This window comes from Melanostigma gelatinosum (genome assembly GCF_949748355.1).
Source record: "Melanostigma gelatinosum genome assembly, chromosome: 11".
Classification (NCBI taxonomy): domain Eukaryota; kingdom Metazoa; phylum Chordata; class Actinopteri; order Perciformes; family Zoarcidae; genus Melanostigma; species Melanostigma gelatinosum.
This window is the reverse complement of record NC_136644.1, coordinates 10,167,191-10,194,588: the sequence shown is the minus strand read 5'-3', so window position 1 is coordinate 10,194,588 and position 27,398 is coordinate 10,167,191. Positions and strand designations below refer to the sequence as shown.

Genomic DNA, 27,398 nt, shown 5'->3' with positions numbered 1-27,398 from the left:
AACCACTCGACCGGAACAAAGCCTAACCACATTCAGCGGCATGTGGACGTCGACCTGCAAAGAGAGCCGGCTGCTGGAGTTAACCCAGCCTGCAGACGCTGTGATCCACCTCAGTCTGGAACTACAACTCAGCTCATCACGGAAATAACTGCTCAAGGATATATATATCTATATATATATTTTCTTTTTTTTTCTGCGGGCAGGAGAACTCAGCCTTCAGGGTCAATAAAACACACTCAGGAATTTATTGCTTCAATTAACTACATTTACCATCAACACTGATTGGACATCCACATAAATGCTGGCGACTTTTCCCGTTAATCAAGAGCAAACATAGGAAGTGTACTTACACTTCTCTCTCTGCGAGTCCTCCCTGATGACGTCTTTGACGGCTATGAGTAGATCTGTGTCGTGTGCAGTCACCTGGTGAGGGGCGGCAGACAGCATGAATCCTCACGAAGATAAGCAACTGAAGTGGGAGGAGTGTATTGGAGACTTCTCTGCTGTTTCTTACCTGATAGACTTCATCCTGGGATTTGACCTTGCGGTACACAACACCCTCGTCCTGTAGAATTTGCAGGGCTTCCTTCAGCAGCTGGCGTAGCTGCTGGCATGCGGATGGACCCGCCACAGGCTCCTTCACAGCAAGAGACAAGCACAATAATACAACAGAGCGGACATTGAGTTACATTTGAAATGACACGAGCATTAACGCTGGTTTAGTCAATAACACGTAGAGATGGCATTAATCAGAAGCAGACACTGTGCTATTAGTGTTTTTATTGCCTCGTTTCAGTCTTAGATCTTCATCACTTTCTCCTCCCTCAGTGTGATGTCTTCTTGTCTAGTTTTATAGTAAAACCAAAATGTAGAACGACAACTCAAATGAAAGAATACAACTGAGCGTCTATGCTGGGAATGAAATCCTGGCTGTATTTCCTAACTTCACTCATCCCTCTCACGTTAGAAGGACACTTCAAATGTAGTTTGATTTTCACCACACATCTTCAGAGAGGAAAGGATTGTGATGTTATTATTGGGGCGTACCAGGTCTGCTGATGCTGTTTGAGGCTGGCTGGAGATGAGAGGCTGGAGGAGGTCCTGAACATCATAGGGTCTGAACCTGGTCACCGACTTCTGCTTTAAGAACTCCTTGATGATATTCGTTGCCTTGCTGAGGGAACTGAGGGCTGAGTCACTGAACAGACAAAGAATCTGGCCTTAATACAATTCATACTACGACTACATGCTAACATGTATGTTTACAGAGAAGTGATGACAGCTGTGACATCTTCCTGTCTATGTATATATGGTTAGATGAGAGCCTGCGTTCAGTGTTGGTTCATTTAAAAATATATATAACTATATGTGTACTTCACTGCAATGTCTTTTTACAAAAAAAGGGGAGGGGGGGGGGAGCTAAGAACAACCAAACGCTGAATAAGCTATTTTTAGGACCAAAATGTTACAATTAACTTTGATGAAGTGAAAACACATATTGAAAAGGGTTAAAGTTCCAGGATGAAAACACAAACAACTCCCAGATCGGACAATGCCGTGGTAGCGACCTGTCAAGGTAGCCCCGCCCCTAAAGCATACTCTGCTTTATGGTCTATTTGACTCTAAATGGCCCATAATTTACGAAATGATCTTCATGCTGTGTTGAAGAAGACTTGAAACTAGAGATTGAGAACATAAACTCATGTTTACAATGTTTACTGAGCCATCTGTGTGCGTGTGTGAGAATGATCAGTTTTGATCCTGATGTGTGTGTGTGTGTGTGTGTGTGAATGATGACACATAGGGTAAAGACTTTGAGTAGTCAGGGGACTAGACAGGTGCTATAAAAATACATGGCCATTAACATGGTTTGAAACTTTGACTAACACTTTCTTAATTGTCATGTTGCGCCTTCTTCTGCAACTATTTAACTACAGCCACCAACTGTTTATCTTGGTGAACCAACTACTAATATTCAGTGTTGGATGGAAACGCATTAATAAGCGTTTACTTTCGCCAATTTTCTGGCAATTGGGTTAAAATGTACAATAACTTGGATGTAAACCTGGCTACAGTGGTAATCCACTGTGATGGTACGTTCAGAGATTAATGTGTGTACCCCGTTGCATTAGGTTGCAGCTGTACTGGTTTGTCATAGCACTGTCTGTAGAGCTGAGGAACCTCCATCATCCACGCTATCTGGACCGCCATCACTGGGTCGTTCACTTTATCTGAGAACACAAACAGATACAGATTCAATGGGCAGATGATATCGATGGTGGGTACTCTCAAATAAAGAATATGCTGTGTGTGTGTGGATGAGAGCAATGTGTAGGCCATTACTAAACAAGACTGCAGTAATAGGATAAAGAATGTCCTTGCTGGGCACTTAAAGAGTAGTTTCTTCTGAAAAGTAGTTTCCACTGAACCACTGATTAAGTGCTGGTATTATGGGACATTGGTGGGACATTGGTGGGTGTAGCTGGAAGGTAAATAAGTGAAAGCGGATGATGTGTTCTGGTATCAAACTGCCACTGTGGCCTGCAGAGGACAGTTCTCTGTACTCACAGAAGGTGGAGGCCATGATTTCTCTCTGTTGTCTCGACGTCTTCACCGGTCCTCTGACTCGGAGCAGCTCTCCGATCTCCAGACGGCAGCGGCTCTGCTGGGCCTGCCTCAGCAGAGCCAGTTCAGCGACTGGGTTGAAGCCTCCTTGAGCCCCATCACTGTGTTTTCCTCCTGCTGGAGATGACAAAGGAATATCGGACATCACACAACGGTTTGTGGAAATACATTAATGTATAATAATGAATTTATGCTGCACCTTTGAAAATAGTTAAACTAATCAACTTTTAAGCTGCACTAATAAACAGTTCATATATTTACATGACACATTCAGCTCGAAGGCATCAATATGGCTGAAGCGTATCTTGCTGACATTGAGATCCATACAAATGCAAACTCACATTTGGTAGGATCCGCCTCCTCTTTAAACAGGTCATTTTTCCAGCAGAGGCAGTTTATTACACCAGTACCATCATCCACTGAGAACAAAAGGAAAGATACTCAAAATGTGTTTCTGCTTGTGATTGGGAAGTGAAAGCCATGCTTGTTTTAGGCCTTTATACAACAGGGGGGGTCACTTGGTGAGATGTCAACAGAAACTGGAGCATTGTCAGAGATGGAGACTTTCTCACTGTTTATCCAGAACATGGCACAATGTCACTCATAACTCCCAAAGACAGCATTCACAGTCAGGTATCTTTGTTCCACACAGGGAAGCAGAGAGATTACCTCCATAGCAGAAGAAGTCTTCTCTTTCTCTCTTGTAAACCACCGTCCCGAGTACATCAACTTTATAGATTGGATGTAAATTGTAGAAGTAGATACCTAGTAGACAGAAATATTAATCTCAAAGCAAAAAGTATTGTCATTGTCAACATCAGGTGTGAGTCAATCACCGAGACAAGTCACACAGGGAGGATACGGATGTCAAATGCTCAATGAATTGAAACATGAAACATATACGTAATAAAAACGTCTGATGAAGTTGTCAACGAATTTACAAAGTGGCAAATTAGTTGACGTTAGCTAACTTGCTACCGTCGCATTTAGAGTAACGTTAACTGTTTGTAAATAGCTTGGTTGGTTAGTTTAGCCACAGTGTTTGTTGTGTTCACTAAACGTTGCTGTTAGACACAAATATCCAGACGTGTAGCGAATGTTGCTTGTGAAGGTTCAAAATGGAAAGACCAAGGGTACAGTCAGTAGATGAAATGTTTCGACGCTTAACGCTAGCTGTTACTACCTGGCACCTGTATGGACTCTGTCATCTGCAGGATGTCCCTGACATACAGCCTGGCGAAGGCACAAAATATCGGGTCCAGTCCCCACAACATCGAGGGGGGCTCTTCCGCTGGATCCATAGTGGCTGGCTGCATTTCATGGTGAAAACAGAGGCAGATATTTGACCTCTCCTTTGGCGGCGAAGAAAGTATGCTAGCTCCCGCGGAGCGTCTTGAGAGGAACCCAAAACATTGGTCACGTGACGTGTTGTTGAGTTCTGTTAAATGCGTGTTTGTTATTTACAGTGGCTCTGTAGCGTTAACACATACGTGCAACATGGTAGACATGTTTCAGCTGCATACTAGCCTTAAAATATTTAACATATGTTTGAAAGAGTCTTATTGGCATTTTACTGTCCGTACGGCGGGGTCGTTTTCGCAATGGTGTATGGGACATGTAGTTGCAGGGACACAAAGGAACCGAATGAAGTGTTTATTGGGGAGATGGTGGCAGATTGACGCAGTAACACTACAATGAAAAAGTAGTACATGGGTTATTGTTCTTGATGCAAATACGCTACAGTATAGTCGTGGAAGGTTGAAACGCCCCCACCAGTTGCGTTTGGTCTCCCATACAGAGGAGGGCAGCAGAAGACTGACATTAGCCCGCCAAGTGTCAAACACGAGGGGAACGAAGAGAAAGAACCGCAGCGGCGCGCACTCGGGAACGCGCACAGACACTAAATCCGCTAGATTACTAAACCTGTCTCACACCAAGGGAACGATGACCGTTTTCTTTTCCTTTTTTACCGGTTTAGCTCATGTTAATATACGGACCAACTGTAGCCGTGTTTAGTCTGAAGGAAACTGATGAATTATTCAGTGGAATACAACTACTTGGGAGGACCCGTTACTCATCTTTTTTCTTTTGGTTGAGAAAGAGCCCCACAGGATTTTCGGGCCAGTGGGTCGTCAGGAGTTGGAACAACGACGAGCTACTTACTACTTTGCATAAACAAAGTCTTATTCAGGCGTGTATCAGATGTTAACAGTGAGCTTTAGCTACATTTAGGGGTTAACAATGACCCGAAGAGAAAGAGCTATTCTCTGGACTGGCCCAAACTGTGTCAAAGGCTAGGCTAGGTTTAGATCCGAACTATTATGAAAGCTAACCTACTGCGTTCTCCAAGCAGGTACTTCTAACTAATGGGACACACATAGTACTCCAAAGACTTACGCTAACGTCTCTAAAAGTGTTCAAGGAACGCGACACTACTCTGGCTCTTTAAAGTGGAATTCCTTTGTCATTGAAGGACCTAGGATTCAGCATGTCGTTTTTTAATTTCCGTAAAATATTTAAATTGGGAACCGAAAAGAAGAAGAAACAGTATGAACACGTGCGCAGGGATGAGAATCCAGAGGAAATATGGGACATCATCGGTGAATTGGGAGATGGAGCCTTTGGAAAAGTGTTCAAGGTAGGAAATGTCTCCTTCAGAGCTTCTCTTTGTAGTGAGTGGCCTAACCCCCCCCCCCCCCCCCCCCCCCCGTGACCTCTCTGTACCCAGCAGTGCTCTGTCTGAAGCCCCGACACAAGGTACAGCAGGGTCAGACAGCACACCTGCACTGGGGCACAGGTGGTGTTAAATAAGACCGCTCAGTCCCACCAACATACCTGGTCTCACTGACCGGTAAAGCTGAGAATTAGCCACCATTTAACGTCATATTTGTCATATACGTACAGATATAAGCCGTGGCTATGCCTTTTTCATATCTACTCTTCAGCTGCTTTTAGACGCTCCAACAACCCCCTCGTCATCATTTTAAATCGAGCCATTGTTTGGTTTGACCCCAGTGCATTGCTGGAGCCAGAGTGCTTCATTTGCATGAGTGACAGTCAATGTTGTCACACAGCAGGGCTGGACCAGGTCTGATAGCAGGAAGTCTGGCTGATCAACGCACTTTGCATGGACTGTTTGGCTCTTTGGTGCCAAATGCTATTTTTGGACACTTTGAAACAGTTGGACTTACCCGAGAGTTTTAAATGGGGTGTTATTTAATATCATACTTAATTTAAGCCTAATCGTCTTGCACAATGATTTCATCACATGTTGCCAATTTCCTAGCATTCCAACAGGCAGGGCTTACGTGAACTAGACCGACTGTTAAAGAAAGGCGAAAAAGTACCAAAACAGATCCTTCATTGTGATTCTATGGAAGCAGTTGCCGGTTGTCCAACAGTGACATTCCGGAGTCAAGCTGAAGCAGATCTATGAATAGTAAACTGCAGAGTTGTGTCTGAGCTGTGTAATGTCCCGCTGCACTGACGATCACTGGGATGGTCCTCGCTGTTGATTCATAGTGAAACACAAGCTGTCTGCTTTAGTACCCATGAGTAGATTATGGGGGGGGTGTATGTATTTTTAAATGGCGTGTATGGCTGACCGCGCAACATGGGCAAATCATCAGGAAGTAGCTGCATCCCATATCACAGCGGTGACTCCTTTGAGCACATCCTGCCTGCAGAGAAACCAAAACAAACTTTAACAAGACCTGTCTAACTTACTCAGACCTGCAGCAAAGCAGGTGCATTTGATGTGTTTAGATCCTCTCAATGGGTGTGTGCGGTGTTTGTTGCAGGTCTAAAGTCAAGACAACTTTAAGTCCAACATAAACCAAGTTTTCTGAGTCTTACATTACATTACATGTGTTCATCCTGAACTCGATCAGAGCACAAGAAAAGAAAGACGTAAGACTGACCTGAATAACCGCTTTGGCCATACAAATGTCGGATAACGTTCTCCTCCTACAGGCTCAAAACAAACAGACGGGAATTCTAGCTGCAGCCAAAGTTATTGACACAAAGACGGAGGAGGAGCTGGAGGACTACATGGTGGAGATCGAAATCCTGGCCTCCTGCGACCACCAAAACATTGTCAAACTGCTCGACGCTTTCTATTTTGAGGGCAAACTGTGGGTGAGTAGAGGGAAGAGCTCTCTGGACCGACAATGTCATCAGTGACCCCTCTGTATTACCACTCGAGCAGGGGAACATGTGGATTGATTCTGCATCACTGTACTATTTGATTGCTCCCTCCGGGTTGTGAGTGAGGTCAAGTATCAGAGAGACGGTCCAGGCTCATCAGCAGTGATGAACCTGGACCGTTGTGGTGAAGATTCACCAGTCCATCAACGCTCCGACCCTCGCCTAAGAGAACGAGATCGCGGGTATACAAGCAGCTGAAATGAGCTTCCATCATAGCTCAGCCAGAGGGAGCGCGGAGTAGAGACGCTGATCCTTCACGTTAAAGGCTCCGGCTGAGCGGGGTCCAACATCTGATCGGGGTCTTCATGGTCGCCACCCTTTAGAGGTGTACCGGGCACGTCCCCTGGGGTAGACCCAGAACACACTGGAGGGGTTATATATCTCGTCTTGGAGCGTCTCTCTGGAACATATTGCTGGATGAGAGGGCTGTCTGGAGGCCCTGCTGAGCCTGCTGCCCCACACAAGAGGAGGAGAATAGATGGACTGTACTATTATTGCAAGGCTTTATGAAAGGTCCTTTCTTAGTGTCGTATTCTTATCCACATTTGAGGCCAAAGTTCACATGAGCAGCAGAAAGGAGCAGCTTTTAGAGCTGTTAATCATCACACCAGTTTATAATCCAGCCGCTGTTGATTTGAGCTTCTTCTTCTTTTAAATGCCTTTGTTCTTCACTTTAGCCCTTCTTTATTGTAGTTATCTTTGGAAACTAGTTTGTCTATTCCTTTCAACACAAAGTCTGAGTTTGAGGTGTCACACCGGGGGCATCAGTGTTGGGCTCTCGTGACTAGTTGTGTAGAAGTAGTGTCCTTTACCTCGGACCTGGAGCAAACCTGTGTCAGCAGATAGGGATTCTACACTAGACTCATGAGGGAAGTGTTCATGAATACATAAACTGTGTGTGTGGAATGAACTCAGTGACTGAGATAGGTTACAAGCTGGTCCTCTTTCCTGTAGAATGAATCTCTAACCACTCCAGAAGCCAGCACCACATTGCCTCATGTGAGTCAAATTTCATTCATAAAGACAGTGGGGTCTTTATACACTCTGTTGATTACCTGAGTATTTCATTTCAGTGCCCGGCCCTTTTCCTCCCCATTGTCCTCCGAACAATGGCCGTAGCCTGATGGAGGTTGACTGTTGATTTGTATCTTGGCCTCTGTACCACCTGATCAGAGAGGAGAGAGTGTCCCGGACATTTCCTCCTGGAGATGAAAGGCTTCATTCCACTTAACCCGGGAGGGTGGGGAGGTGGCTCACTTCAGAACTGCATGTGTCATCCGTTGACATTTTGTTTCCAGTTTCAGTTGCACAGCAACAGTTTGAAGTGATGTCACATATAGTCTCGCATCCTCCTTCTGTGCGCCACATGAATGGATTCGTAAATCTGTGGGTGCACACTTCTCCAAGTGTTTGTGTGTAGGAGGGAGGAAGCCCGGGCCCGTGGTGAGCAACCACTGTGGGGCCATTGTGGAACAGCAGAGCCGCTAACACAACATCACGCCGTGTGTGTGTGTGTGTGTGTGTGTGTGGACCAGCCGAGACCGTTCTGAGACTTCAGGCATTGTGTGTCCTGTAAGGGCTTTGTTGTTGTAAGTAGAAAAGCTCAACTGAGTAATGGAATGCCATTGATCTTTGATGAAAAGTTAGTTTTTATAAAAAGGCTCTTAGAAGATTTTGTAACTTGCCATTTTAAACGCAGGCTGACCCTGTAACATAAGCTCAGGCCTTAACCAACGTATCAACCACAATTAGTTTCTCAATGGTTGCAAAGTAGCAGAATTGCGGCGTTTACTTCCTCTTCCTTAATGTGTGATATTTGGCAAAATGTTCCCCAGATGTCAGTGTAGAGGATCATGGGCTGAATAACGACACTCTGCTCCAGATGCTCTACCTTACCTACTGGTCATACTCACTCCTGGCTCAAGTGCTGCGTCCATAGAAACTTTAATCCTATTTACAGAATAAGGCTGAGGTCTGGCTATATAGCTAGCTAGTGACCTACCAGCTGTGTGAAACCTTGTCCTCAATGTGGCCCCTAACTGGGCCAATCCTCTTACAGCAACAGCCGTACTGAAAGCTCCTAAACTTCAAGGGTTCCGGGTGTTTCATTCACGCAGGCTGGGTGGAGGTTCCTTCTCAACCTGCTTTAGTGGAGTGAGTAGGTCGGGTACATGGTGACGGGTCCCTTTTGAGTTTTGTACGTATACAATGTATTTCTCTCTGAACCGGAGAACCTTCCAGACCTCACTACAGCTTTGACAGAGCACTGTGTTCAACCACAGCATTACTGCACTCACCTCTGTGTCACATTATTGTTGTTGTACCTCTAAATAATCTAAAACATTTGATAAAGGCTGTTTGACGCATGCTGTTGTACATGAACAAACATGTGTTTGTAAACCACATTGACTCTGTGTTCCCTGTGCCCACGTTGGCAGATCCTCATCGAGTTCTGTGCTGGAGGGGCTGTGGATGCAGTCATGCTAGGTGAGTCAGTACTTCCACTTTGCATACGGGTTAGAATGTCAAACAGTAAACACTAAACATGTCAGTGTGAACACCGGGAGCGTTTTTCTACAGTGTGATTCATTTGCACATCAATTTGTATTTTTCGGGGGGTTTTTCAGAGCGAGGTTGATTCTTCTGAGCATTCACACCGCAAATATATGCATCAACCAATCACAGTGTTTCTACACTATATAGTACAACAACACGGCGGCTCCGTAGTCCAAACAAAGGCTTTATTATTCCTTTCAACCTTGACGAAGAGAGCGCAGACCAGATCCACTCCTTCTCTTACCTTTCACAATAAAAGCCCTAGACATATACACTGTAACTGTTTGCCAGAGGGAACTCGTATTCACTCGATAAAGCAGTTCAGAGTAGCTTAGGCTACAGTTTACCTCAGACGCTGCTCTGGCTCAATAGGTTCCTGGTAGTTGGTCCTCTGGCTGCCTGACTCTATTCAAACCTTTTGTTGAAATTGTGGTTTATTGTTACAGCTCATATAACCGTCTATGATTAGGTTGCATGTGTGCGTGCTCCACAGTCATAAATTGTAAGCACGCGTCTTCGTGTGGTCCCTGTAGAACTGGAGAGACCTCTGACAGAGCCTCAGATCAGGGTGGTGTGTAAGCAGACTCTGCTGGCCCTCGTCTACCTCCACGACAACAACATCATCCACAGAGACCTGAAGGCTGGCAACATCCTCCTCATGCTGGACGGGGACGTCAAGCTGGGTAAGGGAAAAGTTAACTCCTTCTGTTAACACCAGGAAGTACAGCTACAGACCCTGTCTCAAACTGTCCCCCATCATACCCAGAATGGATATGATTCAATCCATAGATGGTTCCGAAAAGACAATCCCACAAACATGGACTGTAATCTGTGTCATACATACATACAGGGTATAGGAGAAAGTAAAAAGCTAGGGCAACCTCTCTTATACTACATTTTCCTGGTTCAGTTATACAAATTTTAGTTTAGTTTTGTACTTTTCTAGGGGACAAACCACGAATGAGTTCACATTCTATCGATGTAGGCTCTGTGCCTTTGGCTGTTTTTTCACGATTGAGCTGCTGTACAGTGATCCACCGTTTTTACTGCCGCTCTCACACATGCAGACCAAATACATTCAGTAATCTGAGTCGAGTGTTTGTCCTCATGGTTCACACACACACACACACAGGCCTCTCCAACAGAAGCTCTGTGTTCAGTCGGACTATCATGTGCTATCACGTGGAGCAGAAAACCAACATCAGCACTTTACCACACTTTCAATGCAACGAGCTTAGCAGCTCATGTGATCCTTGTCATGACATTACACTCTATGAATGTGACACAGGCGCAAGAGAGAATGTGGTGACTTTATCGTCTGAAGTAAGATTTCCAGAAGGACACCCAAGCTGTAACCAAACTCAAAATGTCAAGGAAATATGTAATCAATCAGTTTGAAACCAGACAGCAGCATTGAAACAGCAGAGGTATCCCGTCTCAAGCACGGGTCCAACCCTTAGCAACTCCCATAATGCAACTCGATAGCATTAGAACAGCGGTTTAACTCATCGTTTGTTCTTTGTCTATACGTCTGCTGTTTTTTAACAAAGTGCACAAGTCAGTATATGAGTGGATAGAGGAAAGTGTCCGTGTTTTACGACCCATTTTGATGGGACACTGAGCCAGAAAGAACGCAAGATAAGATGATATTCTACTGGTGTCACAGGTTAAATCCCTGTCTTTTGTGACAAGCACACTGAACCTGATGTGAGATCAGTGAAATGCCCCTTTTAAAGGGAAGAACTGTCAAACGAGCTAACTGTGACACAGTCTTTAGACGAAATGTGTTTTCCGAAACTTTATGACGGATGAAAGTTTCAGAGTCTGTGAGTAAACGTGATTGACACATGAGGTCGTATTCATTTTTGAAACATTTTGGACTAAAACTGCAGACTTGGTGGTCAAAGGCCTTTACTGCTGCATGAGTGAGCGTCATGCACAATAGCAGGTGTTGCTGACTACTCACACGCCACACAGACGAGGCATGATGTCATCATGCAAAACGTAAACCCAACGTTATAATGGCACATTGTTTCCTCGCAGGCCGTGTTCATGCACTGGTGAGATTATTAGTTGTTCTGTTGTTTTTATTTAGTTTGGGGAGTCAATGATGACAGTGGTGTTCCTCTGATAAATACCTGCTTTGCCTTGTCTTCCAGCTGACTTTGGTGTGTCTGCCAAAAACACCAAAACCCTGCAGAGGAGAGACTCTTTCATTGGGACGCCTTACTGGTGAGCTGAATATCAAACACAACCTGTTTTCCTAGTCCAGTGGTTCCCAAACAGTGGAACTACAGGGGGGGGGCGCAGCTTCATCACCAACCCGCATACACCGGTAAAACAATATAAAATACAATTGCAAACAAGTTGTCAAGATAGGGCACTATATCATAGGGTTGCGCCTAAGAAATAAAAAGAAATCGAGCGGAACCGACCTGACTGTAACAGGCGACGCGACAACCACAACAACGGCACAAAAACAGGTAAAAGTAAGAAAATATAAGGAGGCCTATCTGTCCCTGTGCTTTATGGCCAAGAAGAGAGACCCCGGTGTGTTGTGTGTCCTAAAATACTGGCATACAGACAGTATGAAGCCCACTACATTAAAAAGACACTTGGAAACCCACCACCCCCGAACATGTAACAAGCACGTTGAGTTTTTCAACAAAAAATTGGAAAACTGTCATGCCCAGCAGAGTCACTCTGTAAAAGCTGCATCTGTCCCTGTTAAAGCACCACTTGCATCCTACAAAGTAGCCTACAGAGCCGCCCAATGCAAAAAGGCTCACACAATGGCAGAGGAGTTAATACTACCTGCAGCCATTGCAGAAGAACTTTTCAAAATAATTGACACCTATTTGAAAGAAGCAGATCTGAAGTGTGAGTCTGCACAGACGGGGCTGGGAAACGCAGCGGACTGCAAGCTCTTATCAGGCGCGTCTCTCTCAAAGCACAGTGGACACACTGCCTCCTTCACGGAGAGCCACTTGCCTCCAAAGAGCTAAGTCCCGAACTGAACACAGTGTTGACAGATGTCATCACAGCAGTCTACTACATAAAAACCAGACTCCTGAAATCCAGGATTTTTATCATCAATGTGTGAAGAAATGGGATCCGAGCACACGGCTCTGTTGTGGCACAGTGAGGCTAGTTGGCTTTCACGAGGGACGGTACTGTCCAGGGTTTCTTAGCTGAGGGATGAGATCAGAGTGCTCTTGACTGAAGAAGGGAATGACCTTGCCCACAAGTTTCATGATGAAAACTTGCCTATCTCAGCGATATATTTCAGAAGCTCAATGGACTGAATTTACAGTTGCAAGGCACCAACACTCATCGTCCACGGCTCACAGACAAAATAACATCTTTCACAAAAAAACTGAAGATGTGGGAGAGAAGGCTTGTGTGTGGACGCCTTTGAAAACCTGAATGCATTCCTTGACAACAATGAGCTGGAAAATACAATTCTTCCATGTATGAAGGCTCATATCTCAGCCCTGCAAAAGCACTTTCACAAGTACTTCCCTGAGGATTCTGCAAAATATGAGTGGATACGAGACCCCTTTCAAGCACCTGCAGACCTCGGTACCACGGAGGAAGAGCAGTATGTTGACATGACATCTGACTCAACAAGGAGACTACAGTTCACATCCACTTCACTGGCTGTGTTTTGGATTGGAGTGGAGAAAGACTGCCCACTACGAGGCCAAAGAGGTATGGGCATACTGTTGCCTTTTGCCACATCCTATTTATGTGAAACAGGGTTTTCTGCAGTTGCTGCAATGAAGACCAAATACAGATCAAAGTTGAACATTGAAAATGAACTGAGAGTGGCTGTCTCTAACCAGCAACCCCGCTTGGACAAAATCTGTAAAACAAAGCGAGCCCACACCAGTCACTGATATGTAGGAATAGGGAATGTCGCTCGCAGGAGCGGGAATGTCGCTCGCGCGATCGATGTAAAAGCGTTCGTCGCTGTGGATCTCATTTGCGCTCTCGGATTGATTTGCCTTCATAGCCCTAGTCAATGACGACCCTTTCTTCAGTTCTTTGATGAAAGAAGTGAATCGAATACTCGCTATCAGTTTGTCTTTCTTGTACATAGAACAAGCATCCATTGACTCCACATCTCCTATCGGTGACTTTCCTTCTGTGCTTCCAGGATGGCTCCGGAGGTGGTGATGTGCGAGACGTCCAAGGACCGTCCGTATGACTACAAGGCTGACATCTGGTCCCTCGGGGTCACATTGATAGAGCTGGCACAGGTTGAGCCGCCCAATCACGAGATGAACCCCATGAGAGTCCTGCTGAAAATAGCCAAGGCGGACCCTCCCACCCTGATGCAGCCGTCACGCTGGTGAGTCACTGGTTCAATGGCCATGTATTAGTTTAGCATAACTCTACATCATATCTTGATATGCAGAGATCCTTGATGTAGAAGAGTTTTCATTGTCTTAAGTCTTATTGTTTTACCACTTGCACTCTTAAGGTCCCCAGAATTCAGTGACTTCTTAAAGCGGTGTTTGGACAAGCATGTGGACAACAGATGGAACCCCACTCAGCTGCTACAGGTAACTCTTTCAGTTCAGTCAGGGATGTCTGTATGCATTGGTTCCACGGGAACAAAGTCCATTTATTCCAACCTGACCCGTCAGAACCATCTGAGAGGCCGTCATTGGAAGCGGTTTGGAAAAGGACACGCGCTGTTTGATGAACCATCTGTCAATCAAACTCTTACCGAAGCGAGTCTTTTCTATGTAGAAACGCCTTCAGTGTTGTTCTTTGCTCTTCTTCCAATGAAGAACTGCTCTCCAGTGATAGGACTGATGACACTGCAGCTACACTGACCTTCAGGTGTGGCCATTGGTAACAACCAACAGTCTCCTCTCCATGTCGTCTCTCACACCCCTAAGCCCCGCCCCTAGCTGCCAGAAGCTCCTCACAGGAAGCTGATTGGTCCAGACACAAACACATTACTTGATTGTCATGTGATGACGCTGTTCTCGCCTGACCTCCTGAGAATCCAGCCGCTGTGCAAGCAAACATGTTCAGTTTATGTAAAAACCATATGGAAAATGGATTTTAGCTAAACACAGACTTCCTCAACTGGCACTTCAATAAATGAAAAGAGCAGAATGAAAATATATAATTCATTATTTAAATTTAAACTTTTGATTTTTTGTTCTCTCCCAGTCCCTCAGTTCACAGCCTTTAAAAAAAAATCCTCGTTCCCCATCCCGTACCCATGTACCAGAGTGTGTGCCCACGCTGACGTCAGCAGTGCAGCTTTACTTTGAACGGTTTAAGGTGCTCGTCGAGTCAGAGCCACTTATGTACAGAGCAGCAGTAAGGACGCGTCCACACACACACACACACTTGATGGGCTTGAAAATTCAACACAGCGGTCTGCCGCCGATGAAGGTTTTGATATCGAAGAAGCTGCATATTCTCAGGCCAGCGATAGAATATGTGCAGCAGATTTCTAAGCCGAAGAAGGTGAGGTGGTCAGGAGGTGTAGATGCAGTGTGTGTGTGTACTCTCTTTGTACGTAACAAAGAAGTTCATCGACTTATTCCCAGAGGGAGAGTAACAGGATGCAGGAAAGACCATATTGTTTAGCGTGCTATTTGGATCTTGTGTCTCGCACGGTCAAAACAGAACTGTCTATTATACTGCGAGCAGTTTCTATCTCCAAGCCTGTGGGATTAGTTTTCTGCAGGGTGTCCAGTCCTTGCTGCCAACTATGTCGAAGGGCTGTTATTGCATTGGCTGAAATGTTACGACACCGTTAAGATGGAGATGAAACCTTGATTACTAATGGTGTTATTGTGAATTGTCTCTGCGCAGCATTCATTTGTGTCCGGCGTGACTGACAGCAGGCCCCTGAGGGAGCTCATAGCGGAGGCAAAGGCTGAGGTCACGGAGGTGATTGAAGACCAGGAAGAGGAGGAGGAAGAGACGGAAGCCCACCTGGTGTGTAAACATTTACACAAATCAGTTTGCAAACGAAACTTGCTAGCGTTTTATGACTTTTTTTCTAGAGCTGAGATAAATGAATCCGCATGTTAAAAATATTTCCTTCGCTTTCCTTAGCATTATAAGACTTGGACATTGCTCCGAATTTGCACATTTTATATTTACAGAGTCAAAGAGTCCATTGTATTTATTGTTTTGGTTGTGTAGCATTATTTTATTTATTTAATATTTATTTTTGATATTTTAATATTTATTTTACACTCTAATTCCAATGTCTGAATATTCTTAACAACTGAATGTTACAAACCCAGCTTTAAAAACATTTTAGTAGTTTATATACAGTGATTGGGCTTCAACTAACAATTATTTGCATTCTTTATTAACCTGCTGATTATTTTCTTGATATATTCCAATAACACAAAGATATGCAGTTTACCAGATTGAACACAAAGAAAAGTAACTGGGCAATGTTTCTCGAAATATGTCTTAAAATTATTCATTTATTATCAGAACCGTTTGCTGATTCATTTTTTTTGTTGGTCAAGTGATGGATTAATTGGTATTAATAAGTATTGGTCATTCGTGCACCCTGTTATGTTGTATTTTAAGGTGAAACTAATAATCTCTTTAACTGTCACTTCCACCACTGCTTCAGGGCCACAAGCGCGCCCCCTCTGATGTCAGCGTTGCCAGCTCAGAGGATGAGAAGATCCCCCTCTCTCCCTCCATGTTGGAATCAGTCCCTGAGAAGGTGGAGCCCGTTGTGTCCGTGCCCACACCCACTGAGCTCCCTGTGGCCAACCATGTGGTGGACACTAGCTTTGTTGAGGAGGCCCCTGTCCCTGTAGCTGAGGAGACTTCAAACACTCCAGATGAGGACGAAGAGGTGGAACAGAAACCAGTGGAGGAGAAGCCCCCAGAAGCAGGAGGAGATGTTGCCTCCCCAGAACCAGAGACCCAACCAGAGGCACCTGCCAAGGAAATGCAGCAGCTGGAGATTGCAGTGGAGGATGAAAAGGAAGTGGACACGTCGGAGGGTCCAGCCAATCCACAGGCCAGCACAGAGGGTTCAGAGGTCACCGAGGCTCCTCAGGAGGAGAACAAAGCTGCTGTGGAGGAATCAAACGCACCAGCGGAGGAGCAGGAGAAGGACGAGGACCGGTACAAAAATCTCAAGGTGACTCTGACACTACCAGAGCAAGTTAACGTTGTCCCAAAGAAGGAGGATGGAGAGAAGCCCACAGAAAAGGAGAAGATGAATGCAGAAGATGAGAAGACGGTTCCAGACAAAGCTAAGGATGACGGAGAGAGAGATTCAGACTCGGGGAGCGGCCCAGCTGCAGATAACAGCAGCGTGGACCTCAATCTGTCCATCTCAAGCTTTCTGTCCAAAACAAAAGAGCCGGGATCTATTTCCATACAGGTAACCCTCGCAGTCCACACACTCAGATATCAGCAGAGCTACAGAAGCATCCATGAACTCTTCTTCTTCTTCTTCTTTTCCAGGACAACAAGCGTCAGAAGAAGACGTTGAAAAAGACTCGCAAATTCATTGTGGACGGAGTAGAAGTTAGCGTGACCACATCAAAGATCATCACTGACAATGATACCAAGAACGAGGAGATGAGGTTCCTGAGGTATTCACCTGCCTTCATTTACAAATATCATGTAAACAGGTTGCCAAGTAACCCTATGCTGTGTTCACACCAAACGCAAAGCTAATCTTCGCGCTGCGTTACTCGCGGGAGTTTACTCGCTGGATCATTTGTTCATTCGCTTCATTCGCTCTAGACACACCGCAGGGGAGGAGTGGCTTATCTCCATGGAAGCAGTTATCAACTAAGCCATTTATTTCCGCCATCAACCATGGAAGAAATAAGCTCTAGTTCTGCTTAGTACTTGTTGTGGAAGTCCCAGATATCCCGGGAAACTAAACGCCTTCTTGTCTGGGTTTATAACATCATCTGGAGGAGCTCCGTGGATTTCATCGAGCTGTATTCACTGCGACACGTCAGCTGGTTTTTACTACAGCTGTATGAACACAAAATAAACCGATTTTGCATTGATTTAACTGCAATAAAGGGATGCCGAAATAACTTCATTATGATGCTGATATGTAAAAAGTCTGAATTCATATTTTGTTAGTTGTCTCTGCAAGACGACAAGCAAATCCCTTTTAAAATACTTGTTTTCTCAATGGAGCTCGGATCGATGGGTGATGGGCTTTGCTAACATTGTAGCTCCATCAACACTCAACATAACGTCATCTAGGCTAAATACAGCAGCGTCGTTATATTTTACACCGTATGGTTTTTTCCTGATTCAACGTCAGTGATGACAGGAGGAGCATCTCAGCGCTGGTAGGCTTTAAGGACACAGCGTCATTTAGACTCGGGCCAATGAGGTCATGCATGTTCACCTCTCTCACACAGAGTTAACATCTTTTTTTTCCTCTGCCACTACCCACCACTCTCTCCTCGTCTCCAGACGCCAGGAGCTGAGGGAGCTGCGTCTCCTGCAGAAGGAGGAGCAGAGGGCCCAGCAGCAGCTCAGCAACAAGCTGCAGCAGCAGACGGAACAGATCTACCGGCGCTTTGAGCATGAGACCACGGTGAGTCACTCAGCTCGGAAAAGTCCTGGCTCAGATTCATGGCTCAGATGCATCCGACCAAACGGCGGTTTTTATCCTCCAGCCACCAAATATTATTCACTGTAGTGAATTCTTTCTCCAGGTTGTCTTCAGCCCCGTCACAGCCATGCTTCACCTCATTGTCTGCTCATGGCGTAGTTCTGGTCATGGCAGGAAAATGAGGCTCAGTCAGAATGAGTTTAAGGAACCAGCTGTTGTGTTATAGGTTACATTATGTTCCAGTGGCTGCTGAAATGTTTAAAACAGTCATTCACAAACTTCATTCAGAAGTATAATATGTAACTTTTGTCATGTTAAAATGTCCAAAAGTGACTCAGACCTAGCTGGGGCTCTGAGATAGAGTGGGTTGTTAAGTCTGAAGATCGGCGGTTCGATCCCCGGCTCCGCTTGACCATGTCGATGTGTTTGGGCAAGACACCTAACCACAAATTTCTTTCCCGAAGGCTGTGTCATTGGTGCGTGAATGGTTAACCAGCCCTGACGGATAGTGGCACCTTCCATGGTAGCCCTGGCATCAGTGTGTGAATGACATGTAGTGTAAGAAGACTAGGAAGACCATTTATATTATACATATATATGTTGCCGAGTTGTGTACTTGCACCGTCTCAAATGTTTCCATCCCGGCCCTATCTAGTGTGAAACGCAGGTTAGCATCATAGCTAGGCTAATGTTAGCGTTTAGCAAGCTGTAGCCAATCAGAGGCAGAGTAAGGGCGGGTCTTCCCACAAGGTTACAGCTAGGAAGTTATAAACAGCTTTTTCTAAGCTAACGGAAGCACTACGATTCTTAGTTTCAGGTGATTATACACTGATCAAAACACCGTTATGAAAATTATATTCCATTGCTGCCAATTACTCCCCCTAAATGTTACACACTGCTCCTTTTAACATTAACTCGTACCACGCCCAGAGGAGGAAGTAGTTTTAGTGTGGCAGCTTTTGCTTCAGGTATTTACAGAAAACAGAAGTATCATGTCTGTTAACTGTTCTGTTCCCTCTGATGCTATTTCTGACTGCTTGCACCTTGAAACTCATTTTAGCTTGACAATCTGCATTGAGATTAATTACACATGAAACCTCAAAGACCGGCCAATGACCTCATTTAACGCGGCAAGAAATTGAACCGTTTATTTTATTCACTCAAAAAGGTTTTAAGGAACAGTCAAAAAATGTGTTAAAAATAGAGCAACGGGTGGAGAACATGTAAAGGCATGTATTATGAGTGTATCGGTATCTCATGAGCATTCAGTCCTGTCACTTTTTCGGGAGGTGCTTCGGCTCTTTTTACTTCATGCTGAAGTTCACAAAACGACTGGTGAAGTTGTTGTGGTGTAACAGAACATTTTGCCATCTCTAGATTTGGGAACGGCAGAAGCGGAAGAAACGGGGCTGTGTATAAAAAGACGTCACTCTGTGGTGGTTAAATGGAGCCTCCGCAAAAGTAAAAACCTACCAGATGTAGGAAAGAGGGTGACAGAGGACTCATCCAAGTGTTTTCTTCCACTGCACAGAGTTCCAGGTTTTCCTGGCAGTTGTTGAAGGGCAAACTGTTGCTGTTACTGTGTGAAGGATTCCCTTCAGTTGTCAGTACTTGTTGCTAGTACCTTTTAGCGCTGTGGCAGTGGCTTCTATTGAGGTTTAGATAGATAGATGGAGGTGTTGGCTGCCTTGCATTCTTTTTTTAAAACGTACATAACAACGGTTATTGTCAGCCTCACTTTTCAATTCCGATTCCTGAAGGACTGTAATTGACAGGAGAGATTTTTGTAATATTTCTTTGAAAGTTTCAGTTATATTTCAAGTTTTAAAGGTTGTTCTTCCACAGCTTACTTTGGACTTGTGTGTCCGGTATCAATCCACGGTCGATGGATTGGTGCATCTCTCTGTTAGAGTGACTCCTGCTGCTGGATGACCCTCCCACGCTGCTGCCTCTTTAATACCATAATTTGCTTCTTTGTTTCACTGACATGACGTGACCCTCTGTGCCTTACAGAGTAAGAAGCGTCAGTACGACCAGGAGGTGGAGAACCTGGAGCGGCAGCAGAAGCAGACCATCGAGAGGCTGGAGCAGGAGCACACCAACCGGCTCAGGGACGAGGCCAAGCGCATCAAAGCCGAGCAGGACAAAGAGCTGTCCAAGTTCCAGAACATGCTGAAAAACCGCAAGAAAGAGGTTAGCATCTTCCACACACGACGCGTGGAATGTCCTTTCACTTCCCTTAATCCATCCACAGCTTCTTTCTCATTTGCTTTCTATCTGTTGCTCATGGCTGCCCTGACATAGGGCAAACAGGGAGTGGGACTTTCTCCAAAAGCATGTGACCAACGCTGTCATGAAAGGTATTAAAGCGGATATTGTCCAAGCCCAGCCGAATGAGGTCATGAGGGCCCCGGTTTGCTGTCAGTTGTGAACTTTGACATGCACACTCCCTGTTCCTCTCAGCTCTTCCTCTCTGACTTTTGTTGGAACGGAGTTATCCAGCACATATTTCTTCTGCTGTTTGGTGCAGCTTTCAGGACTTTCCTTCCCCTTTTCCTCCCGGAGTGTGCAGTGCCCCTTCACAGGTTCAGAGTGTGTGTGCCGTGTGCAGTGTTCAGAGCAATGTCTAGGAGGGTAATGCACTGTGATCCACAGGGAGTGGCCCTTGTCATGATTCAGTCCTCTCAGTTGTCCTAGTGCACCTTGTGCAACGCTCCCATACAGGACGTAAGTGAAACCCCTGTGTTCCTCACATTTGGAGTCTGGCCTCTTAAAGCATGACTCATCACTCTTGAGACAACACACACCTTTTTCTATACATCAGCACAGGCCTACACCAATCCTAAAGTGGTGCCATGCCATCAACAAATCACAGAGAGAAATGTTTACTGCTGACAATGAAATGCTGTAAATTGTAGTGCGTTTCATCCACAAGTAATGGAGCTCATGCGAGAACATTTTGGTATTGTTCTATTCACTTTCTCCTCCTTGTTTTCGTTTGGTGAGCTCGTACGAGTGAGCCACGTCACATTCAGCAAACTCTCTGAAGTTCAGATAACTGAAGTTCAGAGTTAACATGGTGAGTGGCATGTGTGTCAATGAGCGTGTCCATAAGGACAGTGAATTAGCATCGCCAACAACCCAATAACACCATATAAGGCTACACGTCCTGCCCCATGTGTCCTATGATGAAGTCCTGCTTTCAGAGATCCAGAGAGGAAAGTCTCTCATTCTAACAGAATTATGGGACCTGATGAAGACTAGGAATGAGGACAATGACTCCTAGGACAGGTCTGGACCACTTGAGACTGTGTTTGTACCGAAGAGATCCTTCACAATACAGCAAGTTCTCTTAAATCAAGCCAGTGTGGTTCATGAGTGAGGGTCCTTGTTCTCTATTGGATCAGAACCGTACGAGGTAGTGGCCCATGGCCTCACGGTTTATAGGTTGTTCCTTATGTTCTACCTTTCCCATGAGAACATGCCACGCTCAGATCCGTTGGGTGAATTGTGGACATTTGGAGACATGCGTCAATAAGACACCTTGATGTTGCTTCCTGTGTTATCGTTGAGCGCCACATGACCGCTAATTCCTCTCTGTGTGAGGTAAGCCGGGTAGGGTTAGGATTAATGTGACAAGCAGCTGAGACGCTCTTTATTACCTGTTGCTACCGTCTGGTCCTTCAGCTCAAGCTGAGCTGAGCCTGAGGTGAACTTGGCAGAAAGCCTGCAGGCCAGCACACACTCACTCACTCACTCACTCACTCGGCCTCATAAAGCCAATCCAGGTTAATGTATGGATAAAGGTTTCTGTGTAGAAGTGTCTCACTGATGAAGCGAACATTTATTCTTGTTATTATTCTGATGTTGATTGTCGTTGTTTCTATCCTCATTATTATTATTATTATTATTATTATTATTATTATTATTATTATTATTATGATCATAATTTTGCATGGGTCTCTCAGACACACTGAATGGTAGATCAGCAGCCTCTTCCTGTGTTTCCTTCATGTCGCCTGTATTCTCTGTCCAGGAACAGGAGTTTCTTCAGAAGCAGCAGCAGGATCTGGACACCGCTCTGAAGAAGATCATCCAGCAACACAAACACGAGCTCGCCACCATCGAGAGAGACTGCCTCAACCACAAGCAGCAGCTGCTCCGAGGTGAAAATACTAACCGATTTACTGTCGGGCAGGTTCCCGTGGTTACACACACTTTAGATCCTGCTTACCCCGGGAACGCGCACCAACATTCATGGTTTCTAAGAGTGGCGTTTAACAATGTAACCCTGGCCACTTCTAAACCTCAGAACACGTGAATAAATAGAACATATCCTAAATGATGTAAACCACCAAATCACACCTTCAGGATGTTCTCTTACTAAGATTTAATGCAGGAAGTGAAGAAGACTGATGTTCACTTTCACTCTGCTACATTATCTATGGTTAGTTTAATGATTAGTTCCAGATTTATATATTTATTACTTTGACTTACATGTTCAGTTCAACAGTTTATAATGAAGTCAAAGACGTTCCGACCGTGTTGAATACTTTTTGGGGTGTGTGCAGATGAATGGGCTGTTTTCGAGTGACTATAGTGATGGGATTGTAGAGAACATGCTATTGGTCCATTGATCATAATTCAGATCTAAACGGCTTCCGTACTGCTCTCAGAAGCGTTTTGATTCTCCTGTAACCTCGGTACCGACGCTCTGGAGAATCACAGGTTCACTTTGTTTAATTCAACAATACGCCTCGGTTGACTTCAGCTGAACTCCTTCTCAATAGCACAACAGCTGCCCTTATTGAGTGTTTCGGGGGCGTTACCTCTGCTCATGATGATATCAATAATCAATTTATGATCACTGATTCATCATTCAGCAGATCTGGATGGTTATGAACATTTGGTCCGTCTGGAGGTTACCGCTCTTATTTCTTCTCTGAACTGTTGCTGCATGAGGCCCAATGTTGGGGTCCTCCTCCAGGCAGGTCAACACTAAGTGTTGTCCAACCCTCAGAGTGGTAGCAGAAGGTTCAGCATAGAATGGAAGCATCTCATTCATAGGGAGTCAGAGGAGCAGTAAACAAGCCTGAGATCTTCTCAGCCCAACCGACACCACTGCAGCCTGTTAGCAGGTAGCGCTGCCTGGGACTTAATCTGTGCTCAACATGCTGCACAAACAGCACTTCTGAGAAGCACTCACTGAGGTGTTCCTGTGTGTTAGGAGCCCGTCAAGGGCTTTCTCTGGGAAAACACACTGAGATAGTTGAGAGCTTAAAAGCTGAAACATCATTCGTAAAGTTGATATTGTTAAACTCGAGCATTCAGGAGGTAACTTCAGCCCACAGCTGTCGCTGCACGTCTTCTGCTCCGTCTCACTGCAGAGCATCTAGAAATACAGATGTTGAGGAGACTGATCAGTTAGCTGTCTTTTGTTCTCTAGCACGGGAGGCTGCCATGTGGGAGCTGGAAGAGCGCCATCTGCAGGAGAAACACCAGCTGTTCAAACAGCAGCTCAAAGACCAGTACTTCATGCAGAGACATCAGCTGCTGAAGAGACACGAGAAGGTACCGGCTGCATCAGACACTTAGCCTCAATCGAGCTCTTTAATTATCCCTCTAACCTCCGGGTGCTTCTGTTCCTGTCAGAACTTTCTCTGCGAGCTCCTCTCCATGTTCTGTGTCTCTGCTTGTGTGGCCTGTGTAGGAGATGGAGCAGATGCAGCGCTACAACCAGCGTCTGATCGAGGAGATGAAGAACAAGCAGACTCAGGAGAGAGCCAGGCTGCCGAAGATTCAGCGCAGCGAGGCCAAGACCCGCATGGCCATGTTCAAGAAGAGCCTCCGCATCACCGGAGCTTTCATCACCCCCGAGCAGGAGAGGGAGAAGGTCAAACAGGTGACGGGCAACACCAGGCGTAATCTGCCAGAAATTAAATCAAGCCTTTAGTCACACCAAAACCTCAGCCCACTTTCCTTTCAAATAATGAGAACCCAGAAGCTTAACGGTGTCTCTGTTCTCCAGTTTGCAGCGCAGGAAGAGAAGAGACAGAAGAACGAGAGGCTCCATCAGCATCAGAAACACGAAAACCAGATGAGAGACCTGCAGCTGCAGTGTGACGCCAACATCCGAGAGCTTCAGCAGTTACAGGTAGAGATCAAGCGCCTCTGATCTGCTGTTTACACGCAGTACCGGACACGGAAACACGCTTCATACGCCCCCTCCCACCCCTGTGTGCGTTTCAGAACGAGAAGTGCCACCTGCTCATTGAACACGAGACCCAGAAGCTGAAGGAGTTGGACGAGGAGCACAGTCTGGAGCTGAAGGAGTGGAGGGAGAAACTACGACCCAGGAAGAAGGTACAGTATCTGTTCCTCCTGATAAGAGATGTGTACCAGTCATGACTGTGATAAACTGAACACGTTGAGGCATGAGCTCACATTACATTTCCTGCTTTGATTACACAGAACTGTGTATACGTTGCATTGACATTGTCCAAAGAAGCTTTGTGGTTTGATTAGTGAAGACCGGAAGACTTTTAAGGTCCATGTTCATCTAGTGTAGCTTTGTTTTCCTGATGTTGTTGGTTGTTACCGTGGGATCACTTCAGTAAGCACTCAGATACTTTTAGTGTTGTGACGACACTGCCTCACCGTGTGAAGGACTCCAGTACAGATCAGGGACATGGGTTTGGTCCAGTGCTCCAGACATGATATCCTAACAGAAACACACGTGGTCCCATGGACACGGAGACAGAATACACAATGAAGTCAAATAAAAGAAAAGCAGTCAACCCGCTTTAATAAAAGTGCATGTGAGCAGCTAAGAGTTCTTGGAGTGAAGGGGGGCGCTACTATCCTGTCAAATCAGCTGTTTTTGGAGGCTCCGTTCACTGTCCAGGCTGGGGATGTGTCTTGGTCAATGCCGGATTTTTCCTGCTGTCCTGATTTAACACTGCAGCCTGGTTTAGTCCTGACTTAGAGAACTGTAGTGTCCCCATAGTTGTAGTACAGCACAGTAACCAATAAACATAATATGGACCTGATTAAAACACGGAATAACCACCATCATGATCTGTGGATAAATGAGACGCATGGTGCTCCTCTGTGTTTTGCACGCCTCTAGTCTGAGTTAACATATAACACCCTCCCGACCCGATGCTGCACATCAACAGTTAGAATGATTTGCTCATGTTACCAACCACACACCATAAGACCAAAAGACAGAACACTCTGAAGTACGCGTGTAAGAACATTTCTAAAATCCAACAGTTTGCATAAAAGTACCCTTTAAATCTTAAAAGAGGTGGACAACTGCACACTCAGCACGTTCTGATCCTTCCTCCAGTTAATGCAGACCTCATCTTACCAGTCACAAACTCTGGTCTTTAGGCCCTTTGGGACTTCTTTGCTGATTGAGGTAGTTTTGAGAGTTGTGAAACCAGCTGGAGTGAATATTAAAGATCACCTGAAGAGAAAACGGCTGCAGTATTTATCGGTTCACTTTCATTGAAACCTGGTCGTTTCCTTTTTATTTGATGGTTATGAAAGAGGCTGTTTCTCCAGCTAAGTATCTATGTGATGTCGTGGGGAACTGGTTGTCAGGTGAGGAGTCCTCCTGTTCACAGAGCCCCACCAGCAGTGCCTCCGTGTACCAGGATGCATTGCGTGCAAGCTTCTGATGGCCGGTGTCCCCGTCAACCGCATCGTCTACACGACTCATGCAGCCACAGCCTCTCTTCGCTGTGTTTCTTCATCCGTGTACTTTATAGATATAAATATCAGTCAGCCCAAACACAGTACCATGTGTCCTCGTCCATGACGTTCTCTGACCACATATTATGGGATGGCGTTCTGTTTAGTTTGCTCTACAAGTAAAGCAGTGTGATTTACTTTAGGAGTCACAATCTGCACACTATTTTAAAGTCATCCCTGTTAACCTCCTGAGAGTACTGGGGCTGTTTGTCCCACTCCTTACCCGCTGGAGGCTAATGCACTACTTGCACTACTGCATGTAAAGGACCCAGATTCAAGAGTCTTTCCTCATGTTTCTGTGTGCACCCTGCAGGCCCTGGAGGAGGAGTTTACCAGGAAGCTGCAGGAACAGGAAGTGTTCTTCAAGATGAGCGGAGAGTCCGAGTGCCTTAACCCGTCCAGCCAGAGCCGCATCTCCAAGTTCTACCCCATCCCCAGCGTCCACTCCACAGGTTTCTAGTAGACCTGCACACAGTGCACATGGACATGATGAGCGCACACATATACACACACACACAGACCGACAGTACAGACCCAACCGAGCTGCCTTGCCCTCGTCCTCTGAAAACTGTTGGAGGCTGTGAGAAGCATTTCTGTTTCTGGACTTTGTTCTTCAGTCTGCAGACTCCGCCCTCATTTTGTTCATGTTATGTTTTCACACTATTAGGGTTATTTTCAAGGAGTTATGAAGGAGTGAAGTAGCCGTCTGCCCAACCTTCCTGTTGTGATTGAATAGTTTTTTATGAAGACTCCATGCCTGTAGAATTTGATCTGTTCAATATTCCAGCAATTTATGATCATTATTTTCTGCTCAATTCTTTTCTTTTTTAGACATCGTACGGAAGTCCTGAGAAGAAAATAAGACGAGAGATATTGTGGTGATGCATTTTCCCTCCTGTTGGTTACTTAAAGGGATAGTTTAGGTGGTAGAAAAAGTTTTGACAGGATCATTTTTCCCTTCGCCAAAAAAACGAAAAGTGAGTCTGTTCCACAGATGAACAGAAAGATTATCTTTATAAACCTTTTGTCATAAACACTGGAGATCAGACTTTTTCTCACTTGCCTCTCGGGGCTTCCCTACATTTGCATGAAAAAAAAAGCATTTTTATACAACTGTTGATTTAATTTAGTTAAATATCGAACAGCAACCGTATCATTTTGAATTGATGATGACATAGAATGTATATTTCTGCTGAAGGAGACGGATCCGTTTTTTAAGATCACTCTTGATCCAGTGTGTTTAATGGCGTCCTTTATCTCCGTGGTAGACGTTGTAGGTTGTGGTGAGTAGAGCTGGAGATGATGCATGATCTCACAGCGCGCTTCAGGAAATGTTCCCTGTGTGAGGCCTTCTGCATACAGTAGAGACAGAGCATCACTGTTCATAGGAAGCACAAACGAGCATCTCTGTACCTGTATCAGTGGGTCTGCTTTTATCTTTTTAGGTACCACCACTTTATTGTTGTCAAGCACAAAGAGATGCATCTGTAGGAGCAGTGTTCAGGGACCAATGAAGAATGCAACTGTTGGAAGTTCTTTAACATTTGAAGGAGTTTCTGTTGTGAACATCTGCAGCTCCACTTCACATGGAGTTTCTTCTTCTTATTGAAATACTGTTTGCATTGTCCTGCTGGCTGATGGATATACTGAC

General features: G+C 45.2%; 2 protein-coding genes across 2 annotated transcripts in view; one reads left to right on the top strand and one right to left on the bottom strand.

Annotated features, from left to right (window-relative positions):
* Positions 1-4,018, bottom strand: part of stn1 (STN1 subunit of CST complex) — a 5,122-nt gene extending 1,104 nt beyond the window's left edge. Inside the window, exons 1-8 of the mRNA XM_079278685.1 lie at positions 3,809-4,018; positions 3,295-3,390; positions 2,967-3,044; positions 2,569-2,742; positions 2,120-2,231; positions 1,048-1,198; positions 515-637; positions 351-423 (exon numbers count right to left, since the gene is read on the bottom strand). Coding sequence (XP_079134811.1) covers positions 351-423; positions 515-637; positions 1,048-1,198; positions 2,120-2,231; positions 2,569-2,742; positions 2,967-3,044; positions 3,295-3,390; positions 3,809-3,941 — 940 coding nt within the window. The 5' untranslated portion in view covers positions 3,942-4,018. The remainder of the gene's footprint in view (positions 1-350; positions 424-514; positions 638-1,047; positions 1,199-2,119; positions 2,232-2,568; positions 2,743-2,966; positions 3,045-3,294; positions 3,391-3,808) is intronic.
* Positions 4,019-4,537: 519 nt separating this feature from the next.
* Positions 4,538-27,368, top strand: LOC306784634 (STE20-like serine/threonine-protein kinase). Its single transcript, XM_079278679.1, has 18 exons — positions 4,538-5,263; positions 6,598-6,762; positions 9,270-9,318; positions 9,921-10,070; positions 11,547-11,619; positions 13,547-13,741; positions 13,874-13,955; positions 15,232-15,357; positions 16,016-16,783; positions 16,867-16,997; positions 17,848-17,971; positions 20,003-20,182; positions 22,026-22,155; positions 23,436-23,560; positions 23,700-23,891; positions 24,018-24,143; positions 24,239-24,352; positions 26,061-27,368. Exons 1-18 carry the CDS (start codon positions 5,114-5,116, stop codon positions 26,205-26,207), a joined length of 3,027 nt encoding a protein of 1,008 aa, XP_079134805.1. The 5' UTR covers positions 4,538-5,113; the 3' UTR covers positions 26,208-27,368.
* The last annotated feature ends 30 nt before the right edge of the window (positions 27,369-27,398 follow it).

What these genes read in the sequence shown, in the direction of transcription:
- LOC306784634 (XM_079278679.1), top strand. Translation starts at nt 5,114, where the DNA reads ATGTCGTTTTTTAATTTCCGTAAAATATTTAAATTGGGAACCGAAAAG. An exon ending in ATTTTGAGGGCAAACTGTGG is followed by an intron (nt 6,763 to 9,269) that starts GTGAGTAGAGGG and finishes CCACGTTGGCAG; the next exon opens with ATCCTCATCGAGTTCTGTGC. An exon ending in TTCATTGGGACGCCTTACTG is followed by an intron (nt 11,620 to 13,546) that starts GTGAGCTGAATA and finishes CTGTGCTTCCAG; the next exon opens with GATGGCTCCGGAGGTGGTGA.